The sequence below is a fragment of the Colletotrichum costaricense genome (genome assembly GCF_030867565.1).
Source record: "Colletotrichum costaricense strain IMI 309622 chromosome Unknown Scaffold_5.1, whole genome shotgun sequence".
In the NCBI taxonomy this organism is placed as follows: Eukaryota; Fungi; Ascomycota; class Sordariomycetes; order Glomerellales; family Glomerellaceae; genus Colletotrichum; species Colletotrichum costaricense.
In genome coordinates this window covers 2,234,690-2,254,673 of record NW_026848234.1, presented here as the reverse complement: position 1 = coordinate 2,254,673, position 19,984 = coordinate 2,234,690, and the positions used below count along the sequence as shown (strand labels likewise).

Here is a 19,984-nt window from a genome sequence, read left to right as displayed (position 1 = left end):
CAATCTCCTCCAAAGGGCACCAAAGCTGCCCTCGTGCGTTTTGACTCAGCCGTCAGACCCAGATCACTGGGTGTCGTCCGTCGGTACTGCACCGTTTTCCCACGGTTTTGGGCCTTTGGCGCGCCTCCGACCCAGCATCTGCACGCTTTTCAATCCTTCCAGGCCCCCCCCCCCCCTCTCATTTTCTTTTTTCAAACCGCGTCCACGTTACCGGGTGCTTTGTACGAATACTTACTACGCGCACTCAATTATATATCCGTTCGAAACCCTCCGACTCGCAAAGTGCAAGCCATACTCCGTACCGTCACTGGAAATCTTCGCAAACGGCTGACAATCTTAAGGCTCAAATGGAAAATAGATTGACTTCCCGAGTCCCGTTTCTTCCTCTCGGCCCTAGAACCATCACCAGGAAACCTCCGGTTTCAACTCCCGCATTACTCTGACCCACCCGGCCCGGATCTCACCGGTTGCTTGACTTTCCATTGCCTGTGTATGCGTACGAAGTACTCCATAGCGTACGCAGTATCCCTAGTACCCCTTCCGACCAGCAAGCAAGGACAGGCTTGGAACACACATACCACAGCACACCTCACACAACGAACCAGGCAACGGTCGCCGATCAAGTCTCTACTTGTCATCCTCGCTGACCCTCCCGGACGCTGGCTGTCCCTGCAGAAAAGAGACAGGGCCCATAGAGAGCCCCCAAACCAAGAATTAAGATCCCCATCTAGCTCCCTCGACCCCTAGAATTTCTTCGGTCGAATCCCTTCAACAAGTCTAGCTCTTGTCGGCCTTCACCAGAGCTGACGCGCTTTCCATTGCCTCGCCTCACTTTCAGGCCATTGGCATTCCTAGGTATTTCGTCGCTCCTAACATTCAGAACAACATCTTTCGGCTTGCCCATCTTGACCCTTCTCCGCCTCCGCCCCTTTCTTACCCAACTGGAGCTATCCGTACGGATAGGTACCCGAACGCACCTTCGCCTCATACTCAACATCACCTCACTCTCAACATCGAAATTTCAGTTCAGCTCAACAACCACCAAGCAAACCCTCCCGAAACGCTGTAGCTACGCTCACTCGTCCCCCCTTATCCTCTTCTCCGGCTGTCACACGGCACGAAGAGGAGCATCAGTCCCAGGGTGGTGCCGCCAGCCAACCTCTAGCTTCGCCTTTGTGCAACCATTCTCCTTGTCCCTCCACTGTCTCCAGAGAAACTTGGCCGCGCTAGCTCGCTAGTAGTGCCGGCCATACGGTACGGATACTGCTAGGCCAGATACTGGCTACCGGTGCTGGTTCTGGTACAGGGACGGGTTCCATACATACCGCATCTTTTGCAACCCAAGGAAAGGACCATATGTGTATTGCGCCCGCCCACGCGCCGTACGCCTCGTCCTGCAACTCTCTTCGACTCCGTTTACATCCAAATTCATCGTCCCCTTCGAGCCCAGTCACCACAGCTACACTACTTTAGCTAGCATCCTCTGTGACGCTACGCCAAAACAACTAGTCTCCTCCGTCTTCCTCGTCCTCCTGCCCTCTAGCCATCCCTCAGTTGGAAACCGTCTCTCCTAATCTAGATCAACTTCTCTTCTCCCATTCCACGTCCCCTACCGCTCATTCATCCTCACTCGTCCTCCTGTCTCTACCAGCAGAGAGACGCACTCTGCTTTCTATCCTGGCATATTCTGCTCGTTACGAACATCTCTAAACAACCAAAATCGGATATACGACACACATACCCAAACACATGGCAGCATTCCCTCTTGGTCAACGTCCCAGCCACGCTCAATTTTCCTGCACGCTCTCAGAGTTGGACCAACGTCATTCTTGCTGCTAGCACTCACTACCAAGTATCGGGAGTAATCACTCCAGGGCCTTTTGTGGCCGCCACGGCGCCTCTTCGCCCAGTCCCTAGCGCCGTTGCGGATGCCTTCATAATAGCAGCCCGCCCTCCCCAGAGCAAGCTTCGGCCCTTGCTGTGCTCTCGTCAACACATACCTAGGGCAAACCCATCTGTCGCCAGCCTCCGCTCAAACGTGAGGAAGGATGTTTGACCACTTTGCATTAGGAACCCAGATCCGCTCAGGTGCGAACGGTTCTAGCGAGGAGCCATCTCTCTCTCCTAAACAACGCTCACGAGAATTACCGAACCCGACTAAAGGACTCTTGTCCCCCCCGGCATCATCTCCGGCTCTTCTTGATACACTACCACTTCCACCACAACCCGTGGACAACCTTGCCCGCGAGCTCAGCAAACAGACTCTGATTCCAGAATTTCGACAACGAAATCCGCTGGTGACGTCGGCGATAGACTCCTCGTCACTGGTCACCGATTTATCGATGGCCGATCTAGAGGTGGACGACGATTGCGATATGAACTTTGCTACAGACGATATCAAGGAGCACCAGCCAGTGGCCGATTGGAAGCGAGCTCGGCGTCAGCGTTACAGCCGCTTTGTCAACAATCCAACCAATGCCCGCGCCATAGAGGCACGTATCAAGGACATGGTCTCGGGAGAGTTGCAGTGCAACGTTCGTCCATCTGCAGCAATGTCTTCTTTGCCAGCAGCTGTTCCTGTATATCCTCATCTTCCCAACATTGATGCCGACGGCTATCCCGAGATCGATCCAGCCTTGACACAACCCGAAGTGGACGAGGGCTTTTGCGATCAAGACGAGGAATATGCTCTCATGCAGAAAGCATTAGCTGCCGACAGAGAAAGGCTGTTAGGAAAGTCGGGGGGCATGCGGAATTACGGATCTTTACGATTCAGAGGATCGGCAGAGACGGCGCTCCGTTGCCAGAACGTTGTCAGACAACGACCAAGGATGCGACGAAGAAAAGGACCGGGACCAACCATCGATCCTCGACCAAGCTGAATCGTCCTGGCAATTGCACAGTCCACTTTGCATCTGTCGAGCCTCTCTTATTATTTCGGTTTCATTGTACGAGCGTCTAAAGAACATTTCAGCGATATACCCATGGGAAAAGGACTTGGTTTTGGCTAGGGCAACGGCGTTTACTTGGATGGATTTGAACTGCGACATAACCATGCCCTGGAAGTTCAATTGGGAACCACTGCCTCTGGAGGTCCAGAGTGAGACGGCGTTTTGATCGTGTCAGGCAAGACACGCAGACTTTTGCCTTTATTTTTCTTCCATCATGCGGTGAGCCACTCGATGGTCGGATGCCCGCTTCTTCGGCATTGATGTTCGGGATCGGAGGCATTTTTCGGCTTTCAACCACCTTGACGGCCCGAGGTCATCACCGAGTCATCAGTTGCGCAAGCTCCGGTTCTTTGGCTGGGTGTTTGTCTGCCCATAGCCTTCGAAGGTGCAGACGTGGCGTCAATACTTGCAGCCTTTGTCAGGCAGGGTTTTGCCTCTATGCATCACTCTCTAGGTCGCTGATGAGAGGAGACTATTGAAGAAGTCTAGACAACTTTCGAATTCAACAAAAGAGACCTCCTACTTTGGGATGTGTCGCATTCTTATCTACTGACGTTTTCACTTTGAATCGCAGTGATGACTAAGATTGTGATGATACAGGACAGCGATGTTTTCAGTGTTACCGTTCTTGCGGGTGGTTGGGAAACGTGTGCAATAGACAACGGCTGCCCAGCGAGCAAGCTGTCCCGATAGGTTGGGAAGCTATTGTGGTCAAAGTAGGATTTCAAGGGAGTCTCCATTCATGCATGCGGCACAATGCACCGCGATCTTCGTTTAGAACCGGTGACGTCCACCGTCACTGCCCCCCTCTTGATTTCATCACACCTTTTTCTACCCCTCTTCAGATAAGTATCATGAAGGGCCAGCCGTATGAACATTCCAGCTGTCTCCCGGCTAACACGCTCTCCACCTGCGCAAGTGCGTATGGCATGATCCGAAAGCTGGAGGGGTTGTAAGCGAAGGAACTCGCAGCTAATGAGGGTGAGATACCCCAATTAGACTTTCAGGTGGTCAGGTCAGCGTCGACGAGGAGACGTGCAGTAGTTCCATCTGGGGCAGCTGATCACCAATGACTGATGTCTTCCCCTTGATAGCTATGGGTAGCCTAGTTCACGAAGAGCTGGGACAGCTTAGCCGCGGACTGTGAAAGCTACTCGGAGTTGGAGCATGAGCCTGGATCGGTGGCCGGTCCGGCCGTCGAAGGCGTGATTCCTTGCAGTTTGGCACCGCCATCGCTCTTAGCCGACAACGCCCCTACTTTGCTTCTTGAAATATCTCCGTTCCATTGTTTGTCATCACTTCATCATCATCCTGGCATACCATGATCTATTTCCAAAAAGTGCCACAAGGTACAACGTCCCAGTGGAGGGTATAAAATCAAGATAAGCAAGACGAAGTCCAAATCTCGATGTAATCTTTTGCCTAGGAGGAGGACGTATGACCGGGGGTCCACGATGATAATTTTGCTTCGCCAGTGGCGTTTTTGAAGCAGACGAGCAGACGGCGTCCTGTGTCAAGCCGCCAAGGCCATGCAAAATATCAATCAAGGTTACAGTCAGCTTAGTATTCTGAAGTTTTGAAGCAAGCAGAATAATTTCCGAAGGATCAAACATGTGCCTGCAGTCTAGGGAATTGCAATATGTCTTTGTCTCCGATACCAGCCCTGGCACCGAGGGCGAGCAGATGGATTGTTTCTCCTCGAGGGTGGTTTCTCTTCTTGTTAAACGACGTTGCCTTGAAAGAAAACGATGATCGAGTTTCCTTTGATGTTGCTGTCTCTTTGCCCTACCAACCCCAGTTCTTGCAGGTACAAAGTGGGAGGTGCCTGTCTTGACTGGAATGCGGATATGCTGCTGGGTCACTAGACGACGTGGGTTGCATTCCTTTGGCCATTCAGGAACAGATGGCATCCCTCGCTGAAAGCACGGTGATCTCTGCGGTCCCCCAATTCCAATGGTGCTCGTCTCCGTGCTGCATCCATATCTCTTGCAATAGTTGCTGTGGCAGGATCAGAGACATGAGCTGGACGGTATTTGTTGACTCTCGTTCCTTCCACCCTATGTGGGTTTGCAACCATCGACGGTTTTCATTTCCGTACAAGAGTCCCATTCTTCGATGGTTATACCCCAGTTTCTCTATCATCTTTCTCTCACTCTTTTCTACACTCTTTTTTTTTTCCACTTTCCGCAAACGAACATTGCAACATTCTCTATCTTGCCCTCTCCTTTGCTACGGGTCTTTCACCCACCATCCACCGTTTTGCATCATAATCTACGCAACAGATCTGATCCTCACTGCTGTCTCCAGTCCCCCGCTTCTGTTCCTGATCCTTGCCTTGGCTCTGGATCGTTTGCGGAACTGATTTCTAGTACAGAGACAGAGGCAGAGACACCCGCACAAGAGAGCATGACAGTGGCCGTCTCGCATTGGACGAGGAGCCCCGGCACGAGCGTCAGTCTCAGCTCGCACCCGACAGACTACAACGACATGGCCTACTCGGAAGTCCAGTTCTCAGTAGATTCAATGGACGAGGACAAAGACGGTAGCGGGGGCCAGTCTCACCTGCCCTGGGGAGAAGAGACAGAGGGAGCCGGCGGGGGAGGATCGGGCTCGGGTGCGGTCCACAGCGACAGCCTCCTCTTCGAGGACTTCGTCGACCTGGAGAGGCTTTCTTCGACGACCACCGGGGGTGACGAGCTCCCTCCCTCTGCTGCCGTGCCCGACTCGTTCTTCTACAACATGCCACTCCCCTCTCATGGGTCCGCGTCGACGACAAGCGTATCGGACGATCTGGACGACATACTAAGTTGCCACACACATCCGCTCATGGAAACTAGGACTAGCGCCGCAGCAGGTCCCGCTGCCACATTAGTGCCATCATCAGCAGCCGCTAGAGGAGGGGCGGCGACTTCAGACGCGGTGGTACCGTCTGCTGTGGGCGTTCCGGGTATCCAGTCTTCATGGACGATCGACCGTGAAGAAGAACAAAGGAAGGCTTCGACCTATCCGGACACAGCTCACGCTGGCGGGGCCGAGTCGATCTCTGACTCTGAGCTCCTGCGCCTGGAAGGCATATCGTTGAAAGCGTCGCCATCTCGCGCTCCATCTGTCGTCGTTTCCCATCCTCCCACTCCTCTTCTTCAAGCTTCGTCCGCTACCAGCAGCAACAGCAACCTCCACCTTGCCGGCAGCAGCAATCAGAACAATACTAGCAGCAACAGTCACACCAACGGTGGTCGTAAGCCGAGCAACTTCTTCAAGGTTGTCGCATCGAAACTGCAGCAGAAAGCTGCCTCTGTCCGCCATAAACAACCCACCATGTCTACCGTCGCCATCGACAGCAGGGGTACCCTCTCCCCCAACGCCTCGCCTCGCAAGTTCAAGCTCCGTCCCGAGCATCTCCAGAACCTCGGTGGCCCTCACCCCGCAAGACTTCCCCTGTCCCCTCCCAACAGTGCCACTATTCCCCAGGACCTGCCTTCCGCATCATCAGCCGGCGGCAACCCCATGTCGTTTGGCTGTGGCTACGTCGAAGACCCCTTCTTCGATGCTGGTGTGGCCGTCAACCACGTCCCCGTATTCCGTCGTAGCGATCCTACCACGCCACTGGACACTCCCGTTCTGGATGACAAGGGCGGCATGTTCTATCACCACCAGCAGATGAGCTCCGGTAACGTTGCCAATACCAGCAAGGCTTCCTGGCCAATGGCCACAACAACTCCCCAGACCGACTCTCATGTCGCTTGGTCCAATGCCTATGCCACTACCGATGGCATCGACGACCAGTGGTGGGGTGGAAACAACATGGACTTGACATCCAACTCACAATATCAAGCACAGAACGCTCGCAACGCTACCTTCAACCTCGCCATGCACACACAACACAGTGAACTGCCATATGAATACAACAACATCGCCGCCGCCGGACAGGAAATGTCAGGACTCATGATTCACATGCCTCAACCCCGTACCACATCCTCGCCCATCGTCCACTACCAGCCCCAACAGCCACTTCACCACCAGCAACATCCCCAACAGATGACGGAGCGGCGGCCCCGCATGCCCCGTGCCCCCTCGGCCGGCGCCCGGCATATGTGCCTATCAACGCCGATGCGCAAGACGCGTAACCCGAGCCGCACACGTCAAGCCAGCCGCGACTCTTCAACGTCGCCCACACCTACGAATCGCTCCCGTCACAGCAGCGGCGGCTCGTTGTCCAGTATCGGTGGTGGCGGCGCAGCTCTCAGCGCCAGCGTTAAGAAGCGTCGGTCTTGGTCTCGTCGCGAAAGCATGCGCACTCCTTCCATCGGCAACTTGGGCGGTGCGTCCGAGGGGGTCGGCTTCGTCAACTTTACTCCCAGCGACAAGAATGTTCTCATGACCGGTGTGGCGCCCAGCGGAAGCTCCAAGACAAAGGCACGTCGGGAGAAGGAGGCGATGGAGAAGCGACGAAGACTGAGCGAAGCAGCTATCAAGGCCGTCAAGGCCGCCGGCGGCGATGTGGACAAACTGGTTGAAGAAGGGTTCGTCTTCTGAGCAAAGCATTCTTCTTCCTTCCAATGTACAGCAGGTATACGCTTGGGGAGCGCTTGGGAGTTCATTTTTGGGTCAGGACATGCTTGGGTCCTAAGGGATATCAGGCGTTTTCAAGGGATCATCAATTGTCGGCGATTGATCCGTGAGGTTTTTCCTTCTCTGGATGGGGTTTGCTTCTTTCTCGCCTCTTTCAACTTTTGCTTTTTTTTCATTTACACAACGGCATGGGGAGCGCGAGCTCCGACTGACGCCTGACCGGCTTATTCACGATAGCCGCTTTACTTTCTTACCATCACCAACAAGTACTTACTAGCTAATCTCCTTTTCCTTATGTTGGATCAACCCAAAATCACAGGCTGGAACCCAGGGTATGAGATATGGAGGGATAGGTTATCTTAGCAAAACAGATGAAACATCAAAATATCACACTATTCAAACAAACTGTGAAGTCCCCTTTGAAAGTGATACTATGCTTCAGACTTTCCCATGGCCCAACTTTCCCATCACGAATATCTACATCACTTATCCGAGACCAATGGCATCACACGAGTCATCCTTCTTTGGAAGAACAATAACAACAACATCAACATTATCTAATCAGTCAGCAAATAGCAGTCACTCTGCTACTACTCGGCGGTGCCTTGCGGTCGCTCCATGAATGACGCCTCGCGCAGCCTCTCGCTAGATCCCAGTCCGCAGGGTCGGGGCAGCCTCTCGTGGTGAACTACGGCGCCGCTACGTGAGGCCGTCTCTCGACCAGCCGTTAGCCGATCTACGCTGGGCAGAGCGCCGCCCAGGTCAGGCCGCCAGAGCAGGAGGGGGTATCCTCCGTCCCTTCTCTTCCTTCCCCTGGGCCGAACCTCGCTCGTCACGTTCGGTGTCTGTGCGATCCCGCATCATCCGTGCCATCCCCATGACAGGCGAGCGGGCGGGCGTTATGGAGAAAAAGCAGGTACCCCCTTCCACCCCCCCTCCGGGAGCCAACACAGACCAACTTCCGACGACGATGATGGGGAGGATGAGGAGGAGGGGGCCCAGAAGTGCACCTGACCAGGATGTAGCGAAAGAGGTCCAGGCCCAGGGAGACTTGATGGGATAATGACTTCCTACAGACAACGAGGACTACCTCACCTAGGAAAGGGTAAAGGCAATCACAACCCAAATGTGAGTGGAGCAAGGGGGTGTGGGCTGGCCTGTGTTAGTCCCTCCTCCCCGTTCCCTTTAAAGGTCCAAATCGCCGCAAACAGATAGCTCTTTTGCCCTCTTTCTCGTCCTCTTATCCCATCATGACTTGGCTTTCGCATCCACCTCAGCCAGACGCTCCCCGGATTCTCCGCTAAGCCTTACCTCTCGCACTCCTCGGTCTCCTCTATCACCCACCCACACTGGCATTCGGAGACGCCTCCTCTGCTATCCTAGCAAGACCGTCGGGATTTGAAGTTGGGATCTCGGTGAAATCCACCCCCTCCTCTAACGGATGATCAAGAGGGAACGGCGTCTCCATACCGCCTCACTTCTCCTCGCCCAAGGAAGGAAAATCAAGAGACAGCCACAAGCTGACATGACAGTCTGACGGTATGCCTGCCCACGCGCCTACGAGCCCGACTCTTGAAGACTAGTGCAAGATCCCCGTTGCAGAATCTCGCAGCTCAACATGCAAACTACTGTCTACAGCTGTCTGTCTGCGGCGCCAAACCCGAAATCGAAAGGTGCCAGGAGCATGATGGCAACAGGGCGCAGTCTCGCGTATCAATGTCTCAGTGCATAGTCCACCCGCCTGGGCTTCGAGTCTCTCTATCCCGCTGCTCTCTCACAATCACGATCTCGCTTGCTCGATCACACATTCGCAGAAGTTGCTTGAATCGGGAAAGTCTCGTTCCGTTCAGATCCCCCACCGTCTACATCGTACACCCTTTCCGGAAACGTTATTGCATCTTTACAATCCACGGCCGTACGCCGCAGCCGCGCTACGTCTCGACCCTGCAGACTCTCCTGGACCCCTTTCGCAACGTCCGTTGCCCGACTGAAAGCAGGTACTCACTACATCGCAAGCGAAACAAGATCTCTCATCTTCGTACGATGTTAACGATAGTCAACGTACCTGCATGGGTCTGGCCTTGTGTAGCCGCGACGCGGGACCACCAACGCATCTGCCCAGGCGCAGCCGCCCAGCAATGGGCTCCGTCTTCGACCGGAAGCAGCACCGGGACGAGCTCCGTCCCCTTGATACCACTCCCAACCGCCACAACAAGCGCAAGATCTCGACTACTTTGCCATGGCGAGCCTTGTCTCACTCGCTTCATCCGAGAGATCGAGAACCTTGCCCGGAGAGGCGCGCATCTCTACCCGCGCAGTCTAGAGCATCACGACACTTGTCAAGAGAATGCGCCCCTGCCCAGACGACTGAGTAAGGGCGCGAGACACTGGGCTGACAGAATTTGATATTCTACCTCAAAGGAGCCGCGCAATACAGAAGCCTCTGACCCTGTATGGCGGGCCACGTTCTGTTGACAATGTCTTGGATCCTCGTTTCATTTCGGGCAAAGACCTGCGAATAAGTGACATCTTGTCGCCTCGTAGGCAATATGCGCCCATGATATCGTCATTCATGTCAAAAATGGCATTCTATGAGGTAAGGTAGGAACAAACGACCATCAGTCCCCGCTTCAAGACCCTCAATTTGGTCGGCAAGCATCAAGATCCGAAACGATCACCGTTATTTGCGCTGTTCGTGCCGATGCTCTTGACTTCTCGCAGATGGTCAAACATGATCAGCATTCAACAAACATCATGGTTTCCCAACCGTCCACCAGCCATTGCATCGTGTTCGAAGCAGATTTTCTATATACGGAAAGAGAAAAGGCGTCTTACCGATGCTCTTGATTTGGTCAAGCGGCATCTTTCTCTCGTTATTTGGCCAATAACAATTTCTCCGGAGACATCTCTGTCATTGTCTTTCTACCTAGCTCATGGAATTCTCCGTAGCCAACTCTAAAAAGCCGTACAGGAACTATGGGGACCTCTCTGCCACGTCCAAATCCGGACGAAAGCAGACTTTCTCGGTCGTCGTTTCTCGGTCAGTCCAGATGTATGTCTTACCCCGGGCCCCATCCGACCGCTGCTCACTTACACCTTTTGACTAGGCTCTGATATTCTGGGCAGGCAATATCTGGGGCCAGCCGCCAGCACGATACCTACTACTGTGGCTCATGGCAGCCTTGCTATGTTTGGCAGTTCTGCCGTGTCCGCCTCAGCCCCCGCCGTCATGACAGCTGGCGTCTCGTCGACCGACGACATGACGAAGAGGTTAGCCTATAGGTTACTCCGTGCACTATCCCCTTTCTTTACTTTCAGCCCGACTGTGGCAGCCGCCATCTCACACGAGCCACAGTTTATTCTTCTCTCCATCTCTCGGGCTAATTATTCAAGCCTCATGTTGCCCAAGCGAGTGTGGGATCTCCAAGGGAATAGGCGCGGCGTAGCCGGAATCCCAGAAGACCGTTACCCTCCGACCAGATTGTCCGTGATATCCACACATCTCGGTCAGCCATCAAGAGTGTCCGGGGCTTCGGGGCGTACAACGCGTCTGCTATAGCTAGCTCGCGCGTCTATCTGCCTTGTTCTATCTCAGTCCTGTGGTCGAACGACAATGCAATCAACCAATAACAACGACGAGAAGTCCGAGGGCCCCCACGTCGCGCCTGGTGAACCGACTCCAGACCTCGTGGACGTTGGTGAAGAACCCAGCAGACTGGTGATCGTACCAACCAAGCGGCCGCCAGGGGAAAAGCCCTTCCAAATACCTGAAGCCACAGGAAAGCCGGCCAGATACCCCGAAGCCCTCGTGTTGACACCTTCAGTGGAATCCTCGCGATGTCTTCAGGCACTTCACTGCACGTCCAGAAGGGCCCGACTCTACATCGAGTTGAAGCCCTGCTCAGATGACCATCCTCCTCGTCTTCAAACCTAAGATGAAGCAGCTTGTAAAACGACAACCTAATTTTGGCCTGACGACGCCTCGATACCGTGATATCAAGCAGTAGACTGCGCCGCCGACCAACCTTGCCGTCACTCTTGGAACTACCGAGACGCGCCACACGTTGCCAGGCACAACCATCACCTCAACTGCAGCCCAGCGGAAGCGAAAAAGCCCATCCCCAGAAAACGCCAACGTAGGTGTACCGCACCCTGCATGTGCCGCTCTCCGGCTCCTGGCCCACCTGCCTTGGCCATTACCGCCCTGCATCTGAAGCCTCACGACGACCTCCACAGTTCGAGGCCGTGGTAAACCACCGCGCCACAAGCCTGGTCTTGGTCAGCCGGGCCTGTTGTTTCCGAGAGGGTGCGGAGCTCGAGCAGCCACAGTATGTCACGATGTTGCTTCCCATAGTCGGCCGCTCTACCCTTCGCTTCCGACTGGAGATGCCTTACGCCCTCATCTCCAGTAAACAAGCTTGGAGGCTTCCGACTCCTCAACGCCCTTTGACGAGCAAAAAGGAGCTCTGTCCACCACCCTAGACCTACCTGGACATGGCTTCTTCCCATCTACGCACCCCTCCCAGCTAGACCACTCCCCTCCTCGCTTGCCGTTTCCACATTGGAAATAGCTCGACTGAATGCCGTCTACCCTTCTTGTCCTCTGTCGCGGCTCACGATGGCCAAGGGGTGTGATACGGGCCCAAGAGGACTGTTTCTTTCTCAACGTCGCGATGCCAAGACGCGTTGAAGGGGTCGGTTAGTCGGCCCATCTTGGCCTTGTACTACCGACCCTATCGACGGTCAAACCTGGACATCGTCAACTCGAAATCCTTCCGACGTTACACAAACTTTGCGAAAACCGGTCTTCCGCTCCATCCCAACGTACCACCCATCATCCGTTGGATTGCGTGTTTGAGCTCCCATGATCCCATTCTCGTTTCCCCTCTTCCAGCTCGTCAAGGTCTCGCCTGGCGGGCTGACCGATCGACAACAGCTGCCTCGTCCATCACAAATCGATGACCGTTATACAGACAAAGAAAAGGCAGTCGTCTCCTGGTCTCCGGATTTGTGTTAGCCTGGGACGGAGGGGCCTGTCTCACTGCACTCACAATGAATGATAGGCAACCTCCGTGACTTTGCTCCACCTTTTGCTTTGCCTTTTTCTCTTCTTGAGCCTGCCATCCTCTCATCCCCTCTACAGCGTCTCCCGTCCTGAATCCTATTCCTCATACTTGTTGCCTTTCTCCGTGTCGGCCTCTCTATTTCTCCACCACACCTAATCCACACCACCTTCACCGAGCCCACTCTCACCTCCCTCACCTTCCACGCTTTTCCCCTCCGAGCCCGGGGTGTGGATGACTGGATCTTCTCCTTCTCCTCCGGCCTCCTCCGGTACGGACGTATCATTCAGGTCCCGCCTGTCCATCCCACCCATCCATCCTGCTCCCTACACAAGAGGGTCCAGAACGGCCGTCGGTCAAACCTTACCTGCCGCGGGAAACGACATCCCTTTTCCAACTGATATCAAATCAAGACTGCCCCGGCTCGTCTTCCGGACCAGACGTTCTATCCCGTGTTGTCTCCCCCATCCCACCCACCCATCATTCACTTCTTTGATGGGTTAGACAAGAACAGGTGAGCATCAACTAACTAACGTCCGAAACTTTTTGTGTTTAGCTGTCCATCTCGCGGTAGATCAGCCGGCCGAACCACCCACCCAAACGGCCGAATCTTTAACCCCCCTTTGCCCGTTTGCCCAACTCTAAATGGGGGGAAACAAGAGAAAAAGAGAGTACTTTGATCGTCGGAGTTCTGTCCGTCTCTTGATCCACCGTGACACAAGAGCCGAGGGGAAGAGAGGACAAGACAACTCAACAAAGATGTCGACGGCGGACACTCTGGGCTTCCTCGCCGTCGGCCAATCGTGGTTCTTCCCCTACCACCCCCTAGATATCAAGGCCTGCTCGTCCGTCAGTAAGTAAAGTTTTCATCAAGAAGAATTCGCCTGGAATCGGCCTAGACATTGCTTGTCTCCGAAAGGCTTGTGTAACAAAGGGATTCATTAGCTATTTTGTGAGGGTTTTTATCTGTTTTCCTTATCATGGGGTTCATCATATCCCTAAGAGAATCAAAACCTTCCAAGCTGAGTGTGACCTCGGCACGGATGGATTTGCTTTCCTCTTGCCATTGGAGCTGGCTTTTTTTTTGTGAACCCCTATCCCAATTCCTAGTCTGCCCAATCCCACTGCTGCTGTACTCGCTGGCGAGGTATCCTTTCTCCTGCCATCAGCAACTTATTTACAAAATCAAGAAAACCCAGTACGGCGCAGCAATCCTCCTGATTAGCGTGCCCGACGACCCCGTAAAACAATAATCAACGCCGTGATCTCGGGACGCCGTCTTCAATGCCAGACACAAGTGTGTGGAACATAGAGATGAGAGAAGGAAAAAAAGGAAGATACCATTCCGTCTATCCTGTGATGCATTGCGTCATAACCCAAGGTGAGGGCTCAAGTCTCCCTTCTCACACCTGGCCCATCATTACTGAGCTGGTGGGGTTTTGGGTTCCTGTCAAAATCCCTCATGTTTTCGTGTATCCGAGAAAATGTGCCCAAGATGATTGGGTGGACCAGGATGCCAACACATATACAGAAGAACCGGCAAGATTGCCTAGCGCTTTGTCCTTGAGACTGTGGTATCTCCCATCAAAACGGGCAAACATCATGTGAAGTCATATCTAGTGCTCATATCCGGCACCACGTTGCCAAGGGCTGTTCGATTGTTAGCTACTGTATTGCCAAGTGGCTCTTGTTCCTTTGATATCTTACCTGGCGTTGTTTTGGGAACGGTACTGCGCAGGGCTGGCATTGTTCTGGTTGCGGTACTGGTTGTGATTGTTGGCACCAAGCGTTGATGCAGAGCCGTTGTACGGGCTTGGGGTGCGAGTAGGCCCTTGTCCATAGGGGTTGCGGTTGTCTGCCGGGAAGAGAGGCATCGAAGGGTCCACTGGTGAGTGCGGCGCCTGGCCGTGCTGTTGACCTCCAGGACGCTGAGAGTGCTGAGAGGGCGCAGCTGACTGGGCAGTCGATGGCGGCAAAGCAACACCAGAGGGGTCCGCTCGGCGACGCATGGACTCAGAAGAGATGGAGTCATTGTCGTCATCGAGGTCGAGTCCCTTGTTGTAGTGGGCCTTGTCACCTCGGGCAGTCGCAGCCAGAGCGTCCAACTCAGTAGTGGTGTTGAGCTGGGTCTGGGACTTCATGAAGGAGGCTCGGTCATCGGCCATGAACTGGTAGCGAGCATCAGGGTTCTTGCGGAAGTAGATCAATGTGCTGCTGACAATAACAAGCAGCAGAAGGATCAGAGCGAAGGCCGCGTTGGCGATGAATAGAACCACACCGACGATACCGTTTACCAGAGCCGGGGCACCGAAAACGTCGGAGAAGATGAGCAGGAAGACGGCGTTGAGGAAGTTCATGACGCAGATGGCAATGTTGAACGAGTTGGTGCTCTTATCCATCCAAGGGCGCAAAACACTGGCAGCGATGAGCGCAGCAGCCTCAATAATGACGAAGGCAATGGCCTGAATGGTTCCGTTGCGTTGGGCAAAGGCGACGAACATTCCCTTGACAACAGTGTAGCCAAGCGTAGGGACGATGAAGTAGTATGCCGAAGCGCGGAACTGAACGTAGAGGAAACCCCACTTGTTAAGGGCCTGCGGGTCCGAGAAGAGGATGTAGGCCGGGTTGCGATGCATGGCCACGGAGCGACGCGCGATTCTGATAACCTTGAAGGAAGCCCATCCGAGGGTGAGAGCCATACCGAAGAGGAAGAAGACAGCGAGAACAACCTCAGCCGCGGAGTCAGCCTGGGTGAACTCCCAGAGGCAGAGAATCGTCATTTGGGGGAAACCAATCAACGTCATACGGAAGAGGATTCCCTTCAGGACAGTGAACCAGCCGTTGCGGAACTCGAGGAACTTCTCGCTCTTCATCCACTTCTGTCGGACAGCCAACTCGCAGAATCCCTTGAAGGCGGCGACGCCAAGAACGGTGAAGATGACGAAAACGCAGAAGAAGGACAAGCCAGTCATGAAGAGATTAGTCGATTCGATCTTGGCGCGGAAGGCAACTCTCTGGATACCGAACACGATGTAGCTGCCGGAGGAAAGCTGAATGTTGGCTCTCTTGGCGATGATGGAGGGAACGGAAGAAATGCCACGCTTGGCCATTCTGGCGGCAGAAAGGGCCCAATCCATGGAACGCTTCTCAACCTGGACAGAAGTGGTCGTCAAGGAGTTGAGGAGAGTGGAAGGAGTTCCACCAGTTGCCCGCTGGTACCATGTGAATATATCCTGCATGAACTGGACGCGGATGATACCCATAGACCAAACGAAGTCCTGAGTCCATGACTGGACAATAGGCGGCAGGTGAACACCGGTGAGACCAACAATAGCCTGAGACTGGAAGTAGCCGAAAAGCGATAGCGTGTTGGCGGCAACGTGGGCAGCGGTGTTGGTGTGACCGAGACCAGAAATAACGGCGGAAGAGATCAGTCCCAAGCCGGCGATGATGGCGGTAGCCCACTTGACACCAATCAAGTCGACAGTCTTTCCGTTGGAAATATCAGCCTCAACGCAAGCCACACTAGTGGAGGTGTCGGTCAAGTTGACGAAGACACGGACGGTAGCGTCGAGATCGGGAATGTTGTAGGCAATGCCCGGAATCTGGCCAACGGCATCCTCACCAACAGGCAAGTTGAAGTTCATGGTGATCTTTCCGGCAGTCATGGGGCACAGACCAGCGAGGTTGATGCTGCAGGGGTCAACAGTGCGCCTCAGGAACTCGTAACCGTAAGCCGAAATAGACACATCAAAGACAATGCTGCCCTGAACAGAGGAGACGGCGACAATGTTGATTGCGGCACTTCCATTGCCGGGGGTGAAGACAACGTTGAACAGACTGGCTGTGAAGCTGGAATCATCCTGGCAGGTGTTGAGAGAGTTTGACTGGAGCAACTGCTCAGCAGCAAGGACTGGCGTAGTGAGGTAGGTGGCCAGGGTGCCGAGCAGAAGCAACGGCTTAGCGAGTGACAACCTCATGGTGGGTGGTAGGTCGTCGAGATGGTCTGGGTTAGAGTAAGAGGTGATCCGCTTGACTGTGGTCCAGTATCGTCGTTGGTAGACGATGGAGCGCGGAAGATGCGGGGGGTCGAAAGCCGTCTAGGTCGAGAATATCATGGAGGTTGACGTCGTTCCAGACGGTATTGGCGACAGAAGACGATTCGGTAGAAGCAAAGGGATTGATGCGGTCGTCGATCGAGCTCGAGGCCTCTGCAGTTATTTCGCAAAGGTTGGCTTGTTTTCCGTGGCAGGGGAAAAGGTGCTAGCGAAGGTTATCTGCCGACGAATTGGAGGTTTGGCGCGGTGGTTGTTCCTGTCAATCCTCCTGTTCTGGCGAAGAAAACGAAGCGAGCGATGGAGGGAATGGAGGAGTGCGTCCCTCTCGAAGGCGGCGACGGAAGAAGCGAAGGGAATATTCGTGTCGTCGTTGTCGTCGAATCAATCGGTAGTCGCAGGGCTAGGTGTCGACCTGAGGGAAAGGGTCGGGATTGGAGATGGGTGGGTTTGGTGGTTTTGTTGTTTGTTGCTAAAAGGAAATTGGGAAAGGAAGGGAGAGGGAAGGGAAGCAGATCGCCAAGCGGAGGGCTGGACGGGGAAGGAAGGAGTGATGAAAGGAGGCGCCGGTGGTGGTTGCTGGATGGCACTGTGGAGGGAGTGGCAGGTGCTTGCTGGCTGCAACCTTGGTTCCTTCCTTGGTGCGGCTTTCTCTGCTTGGGTTCGAGTGAGCGAAAGGCAAAAGCAGGACTGGACCCAAAACCAAGACGGGTGGAAGGTCGGATTCAGGGAAAACCGGGCAACAAGGGCCAGAATACGGGGGTGGAAGGATGATGGGTATAGGCAAAGGCCCAAGGGAGAGCGACGCTGTGCTGCGACAGGCGGACAGCAGGAATCCCGTGGATTGACTTGTGTCTGGTGTGTGGATGCGCCACTTTGTGGGTAGTAAAGGGGACAGGGGTAGAGGGGGGCCGTAGTACCGTACGGGGTTGCGAATGGGTGGTGTCGGCCCAGGCTGTCGTAATTTCAATCTTTGGAGCCGGGTGGTGCGTCGTCGAGGTGCGAATGTGGGATGTACCTTGGAGACACTTGGTTTTGGGCCCCCCTGTTTAAGTGGTGGAAGGGGAGAACGGGGGAACTTGGAAGGACTTTTACACTCCCAAAGAGACACGAGGGAAGGATGAAGGAGGGAAGAAGCGAACACGCGCCCAATGGGATGAAGAAGAGGTACTGCCTGCTGAGTCTTGCTTGACGAGGCTGGAAAAGGACGCAACCGGGGACATTGAGTATACCTTCTCTTACACATGTTTCACCAGCAAGTCAGAGGTTCTCTGGCTGTACCTCCGCATCCAAAACTGGATTCAGCTCGTATCGATCTAACAGAGCTACTTGTCTCTGGCGCGTAAAGCCGTCAGGAACGGTCCAGACGAACACGCAGCCAGCGGGACACATGTACACACAAAGTCAACTGAAATGCTGTCTGTCACTGTTGGAATCAGCCAAGCAACACCACCAGAATCACGACTCACCACCACCACCACAAACACACCACAGGCTTGCTGTTGCTGCAGTGCCCAAGGATGTATTTTGGTCACTCATTACGAGGCAGAGCAAATTCCACACATAACAGATGCCGGGGAAACAACACAATGCCTAATTCACGCAAACCAAACCAAACCAAACCATTCAAGCATCAACTTCAAGGTCCGAGAATAGCAGATCAACATCATTTCTAGACTCTCAGCCATGATTGACGAAACAGCATATGTGGACCAGATACAACTCGGCCTACTCGATGACCCCGCTGCTACGCCAATCCATATTCTCTATAACCTTCCGCTACACCAACAGCATCAGCATCGACAACACAGACCCGATCGTCGTTGGCGTTGTCATTCACATCCTCGTCCAACTTGGCGGACTCCCGCAATCATAGCGTCATGCAAACCGACTGCCTTCCGCCATCCGAATATCCCACCTGCAGCTCTGCATGGCCAAGCCTCAAGCCTCAAGTCTACCAAGGTCATTCATCCAAATCCCCGTCCCATCTTTGCTCCCGTATCCCGTCTGCATTTCGATTCTTATTCTCTGTATCCATACGGATGCAGGTTCTTCAGCTTCTCAATCCAGCCCCCAGACACTGGCTGCAGACACGAATGCTGACAACTAATAAACTCCCATCGGCTTACATCGCCCCCGCCCGCCGCCGCGCTACACCGCGTACGAACATACGCACAGTCATCACCACAACCCGTTCCAGTCCAGGTCATCGTCATCGGCCTCCAGCCTCTCCTTTCTCGTAATGAATGCTGTCAACGGACTAGCCTACACAGTAAGCCTCAGATCACGCAGTCCCGGGCCTCCGAAAATTCCCAAGACTCTCCAAGACCACTTTACAATGCTTCCAAGACCTAAGCCTCCACGACAAGAAACCCAAACGGGCCCAAGTAGCTACTGCTGGCATGTTCCCTCGCTTGCTCTCATCTCAAGCACCTCCGCGACACGGGGTGTTTGGGTGTCGCCTAGCCTCAGACATCAGACAAGACCACCTCGAGAAACAGGAACACGGCACCACGACCAGAGGAAGAAGCGGCACGCACTAGACCGAGCCAAAGAAGAAGGCTAACCCACAGCTCATTTCCATTCCTCTGTTTCTCTCGTCGAGTTCAGTCTCTGTAGTCTGCACTGCCACGATCAACTCTCTCCAAAGGGCACGCGTACGTACGCATTACTCCAGCAGACCATGCCGCGCCGGGGTATCTTGCCTGCTCACACCTGAAATGCCGGCTCCCGGGAGAGCGAGTGCGACCGAAGGCTTCAGTGGTGACCAGTCACTGGTGTCTACCCAGCCCGATGCCCACTGAACAGGCTCGACGTCACAAATCCATGCCCCCCGGCTTGCGTGGTTTCGTCCCAACGGGATAGAACTTGGCCGGGGTCATTTCTAAGGAAAAGGGAATCACGAGCCTGAGACGTCTAAAAATGGCCCAGCCGCCCCAACGGCGGTTGGTAGGCTACCGTTGCGAGGCTGAACCGTCCAGCAGGCCGTGGACTCTTGGAAATCGCCTATACGAAAATTGATGAGAGCACAAAAGACAAAATGGAAGGCTTTTCAGAACGCTTTCTTGAGGCTGCCGTCTGCCAGCCTTCACCCTGTAACATGTTCTGCAGCACCATGACTTTCCTCACACTGACAGCTCACCGCGGCACACCGAGCCGAGCGACCTAGACCATTATTCCGGCCCACGATGGAGACGGATGAGCGATGGACCAACAAGATTTCCAAGGCTAACGCTGATGATCGACGAGCATCCAATGTTTTGGGCTTATGAACCGCTGGTCCGTCGTTACAGACTTTCCAGTGAGTGAATATCCCAACTTTGCTCAGTAACAATTTCAGTTG

The 19,984-nt window shown here is 54.2% G+C and overlaps 7 protein-coding genes across 7 annotated transcripts, besides 1 other annotated feature; 5 read left to right on the top strand and 2 right to left on the bottom strand.

Moving 5' to 3' along the window:
• Nucleotides 1-2,048: 2,048 nt before the first annotated feature.
• CCOS01_05885 (uncharacterized protein) lies at nucleotides 2,049-2,882 on the top strand (the record flags this gene model as incomplete). Its single annotated transcript, XM_060454060.1, has 1 exon — nucleotides 2,049-2,882. One exon carries the CDS (start codon nucleotides 2,049-2,051, stop codon nucleotides 2,880-2,882), a length of 834 nt encoding a protein of 277 aa, XP_060315832.1.
• Nucleotides 2,883-4,246: 1,364 nt separating this feature from the next.
• CCOS01_05884 (uncharacterized protein) lies at nucleotides 4,247-4,861 on the bottom strand (the record flags this gene model as incomplete). The annotated part of the gene is made up of 1 exon (XM_060454059.1): nucleotides 4,247-4,861. The coding sequence occupies one exon, from the start codon at nucleotides 4,859-4,861 to the stop codon at nucleotides 4,247-4,249; it is 615 nt and encodes a 204-aa protein (XP_060315831.1).
• Nucleotides 4,862-5,357: 496 nt separating this feature from the next.
• Nucleotides 5,358-7,487, top strand: CCOS01_05883 (uncharacterized protein; the record flags this gene model as incomplete). The annotated part of the gene is made up of 1 exon (XM_060454058.1): nucleotides 5,358-7,487. The coding sequence occupies one exon, from the start codon at nucleotides 5,358-5,360 to the stop codon at nucleotides 7,485-7,487; it is 2,130 nt and encodes a 709-aa protein (XP_060315830.1).
• Nucleotides 7,488-8,400: 913 nt separating this feature from the next.
• On the top strand, nucleotides 8,401-8,586 carry CCOS01_05882 (uncharacterized protein; the record flags this gene model as incomplete). The annotated part of the gene is made up of 1 exon (XM_060454057.1): nucleotides 8,401-8,586. The coding sequence occupies one exon, from the start codon at nucleotides 8,401-8,403 to the stop codon at nucleotides 8,584-8,586; it is 186 nt and encodes a 61-aa protein (XP_060315829.1).
• A 1,075-nt stretch (nucleotides 8,587-9,661) lies between these two features.
• Nucleotides 9,662-11,245, top strand: CCOS01_05881 (uncharacterized protein; the record flags this gene model as incomplete). Its single annotated transcript, XM_060454056.1, has 5 exons — nucleotides 9,662-9,894; nucleotides 9,945-10,119; nucleotides 10,454-10,563; nucleotides 10,650-10,793; nucleotides 11,167-11,245. 5 exons carry the CDS (start codon nucleotides 9,662-9,664, stop codon nucleotides 11,243-11,245), a joined length of 741 nt encoding a protein of 246 aa, XP_060315828.1.
• Nucleotides 11,246-14,202: 2,957 nt separating this feature from the next.
• On the bottom strand, nucleotides 14,203-16,566 carry CCOS01_05880 (transient receptor potential ion channel; the record flags this gene model as incomplete). The annotated part of the gene is made up of 2 exons (XM_060454055.1): nucleotides 14,203-14,236; nucleotides 14,294-16,566. 2 exons carry the CDS (start codon nucleotides 16,564-16,566, stop codon nucleotides 14,203-14,205), a joined length of 2,307 nt encoding a protein of 768 aa, XP_060315827.1.
• A 2,317-nt stretch (nucleotides 16,567-18,883) lies between these two features.
• Nucleotides 18,884-19,207, top strand: CCOS01_05879 (uncharacterized protein; the record flags this gene model as incomplete). The annotated part of the gene is made up of 1 exon (XM_060454054.1): nucleotides 18,884-19,207. The coding sequence occupies one exon, from the start codon at nucleotides 18,884-18,886 to the stop codon at nucleotides 19,205-19,207; it is 324 nt and encodes a 107-aa protein (XP_060315826.1).
• Nucleotides 19,208-19,361: 154 nt separating this feature from the next.
• Nucleotides 19,362-19,445: a sequence feature (Short protein (CCOS01_05878, KAK1530775.1) was converted to a misc_feature.).
• The last annotated feature ends 539 nt before the right edge of the window (nucleotides 19,446-19,984 follow it).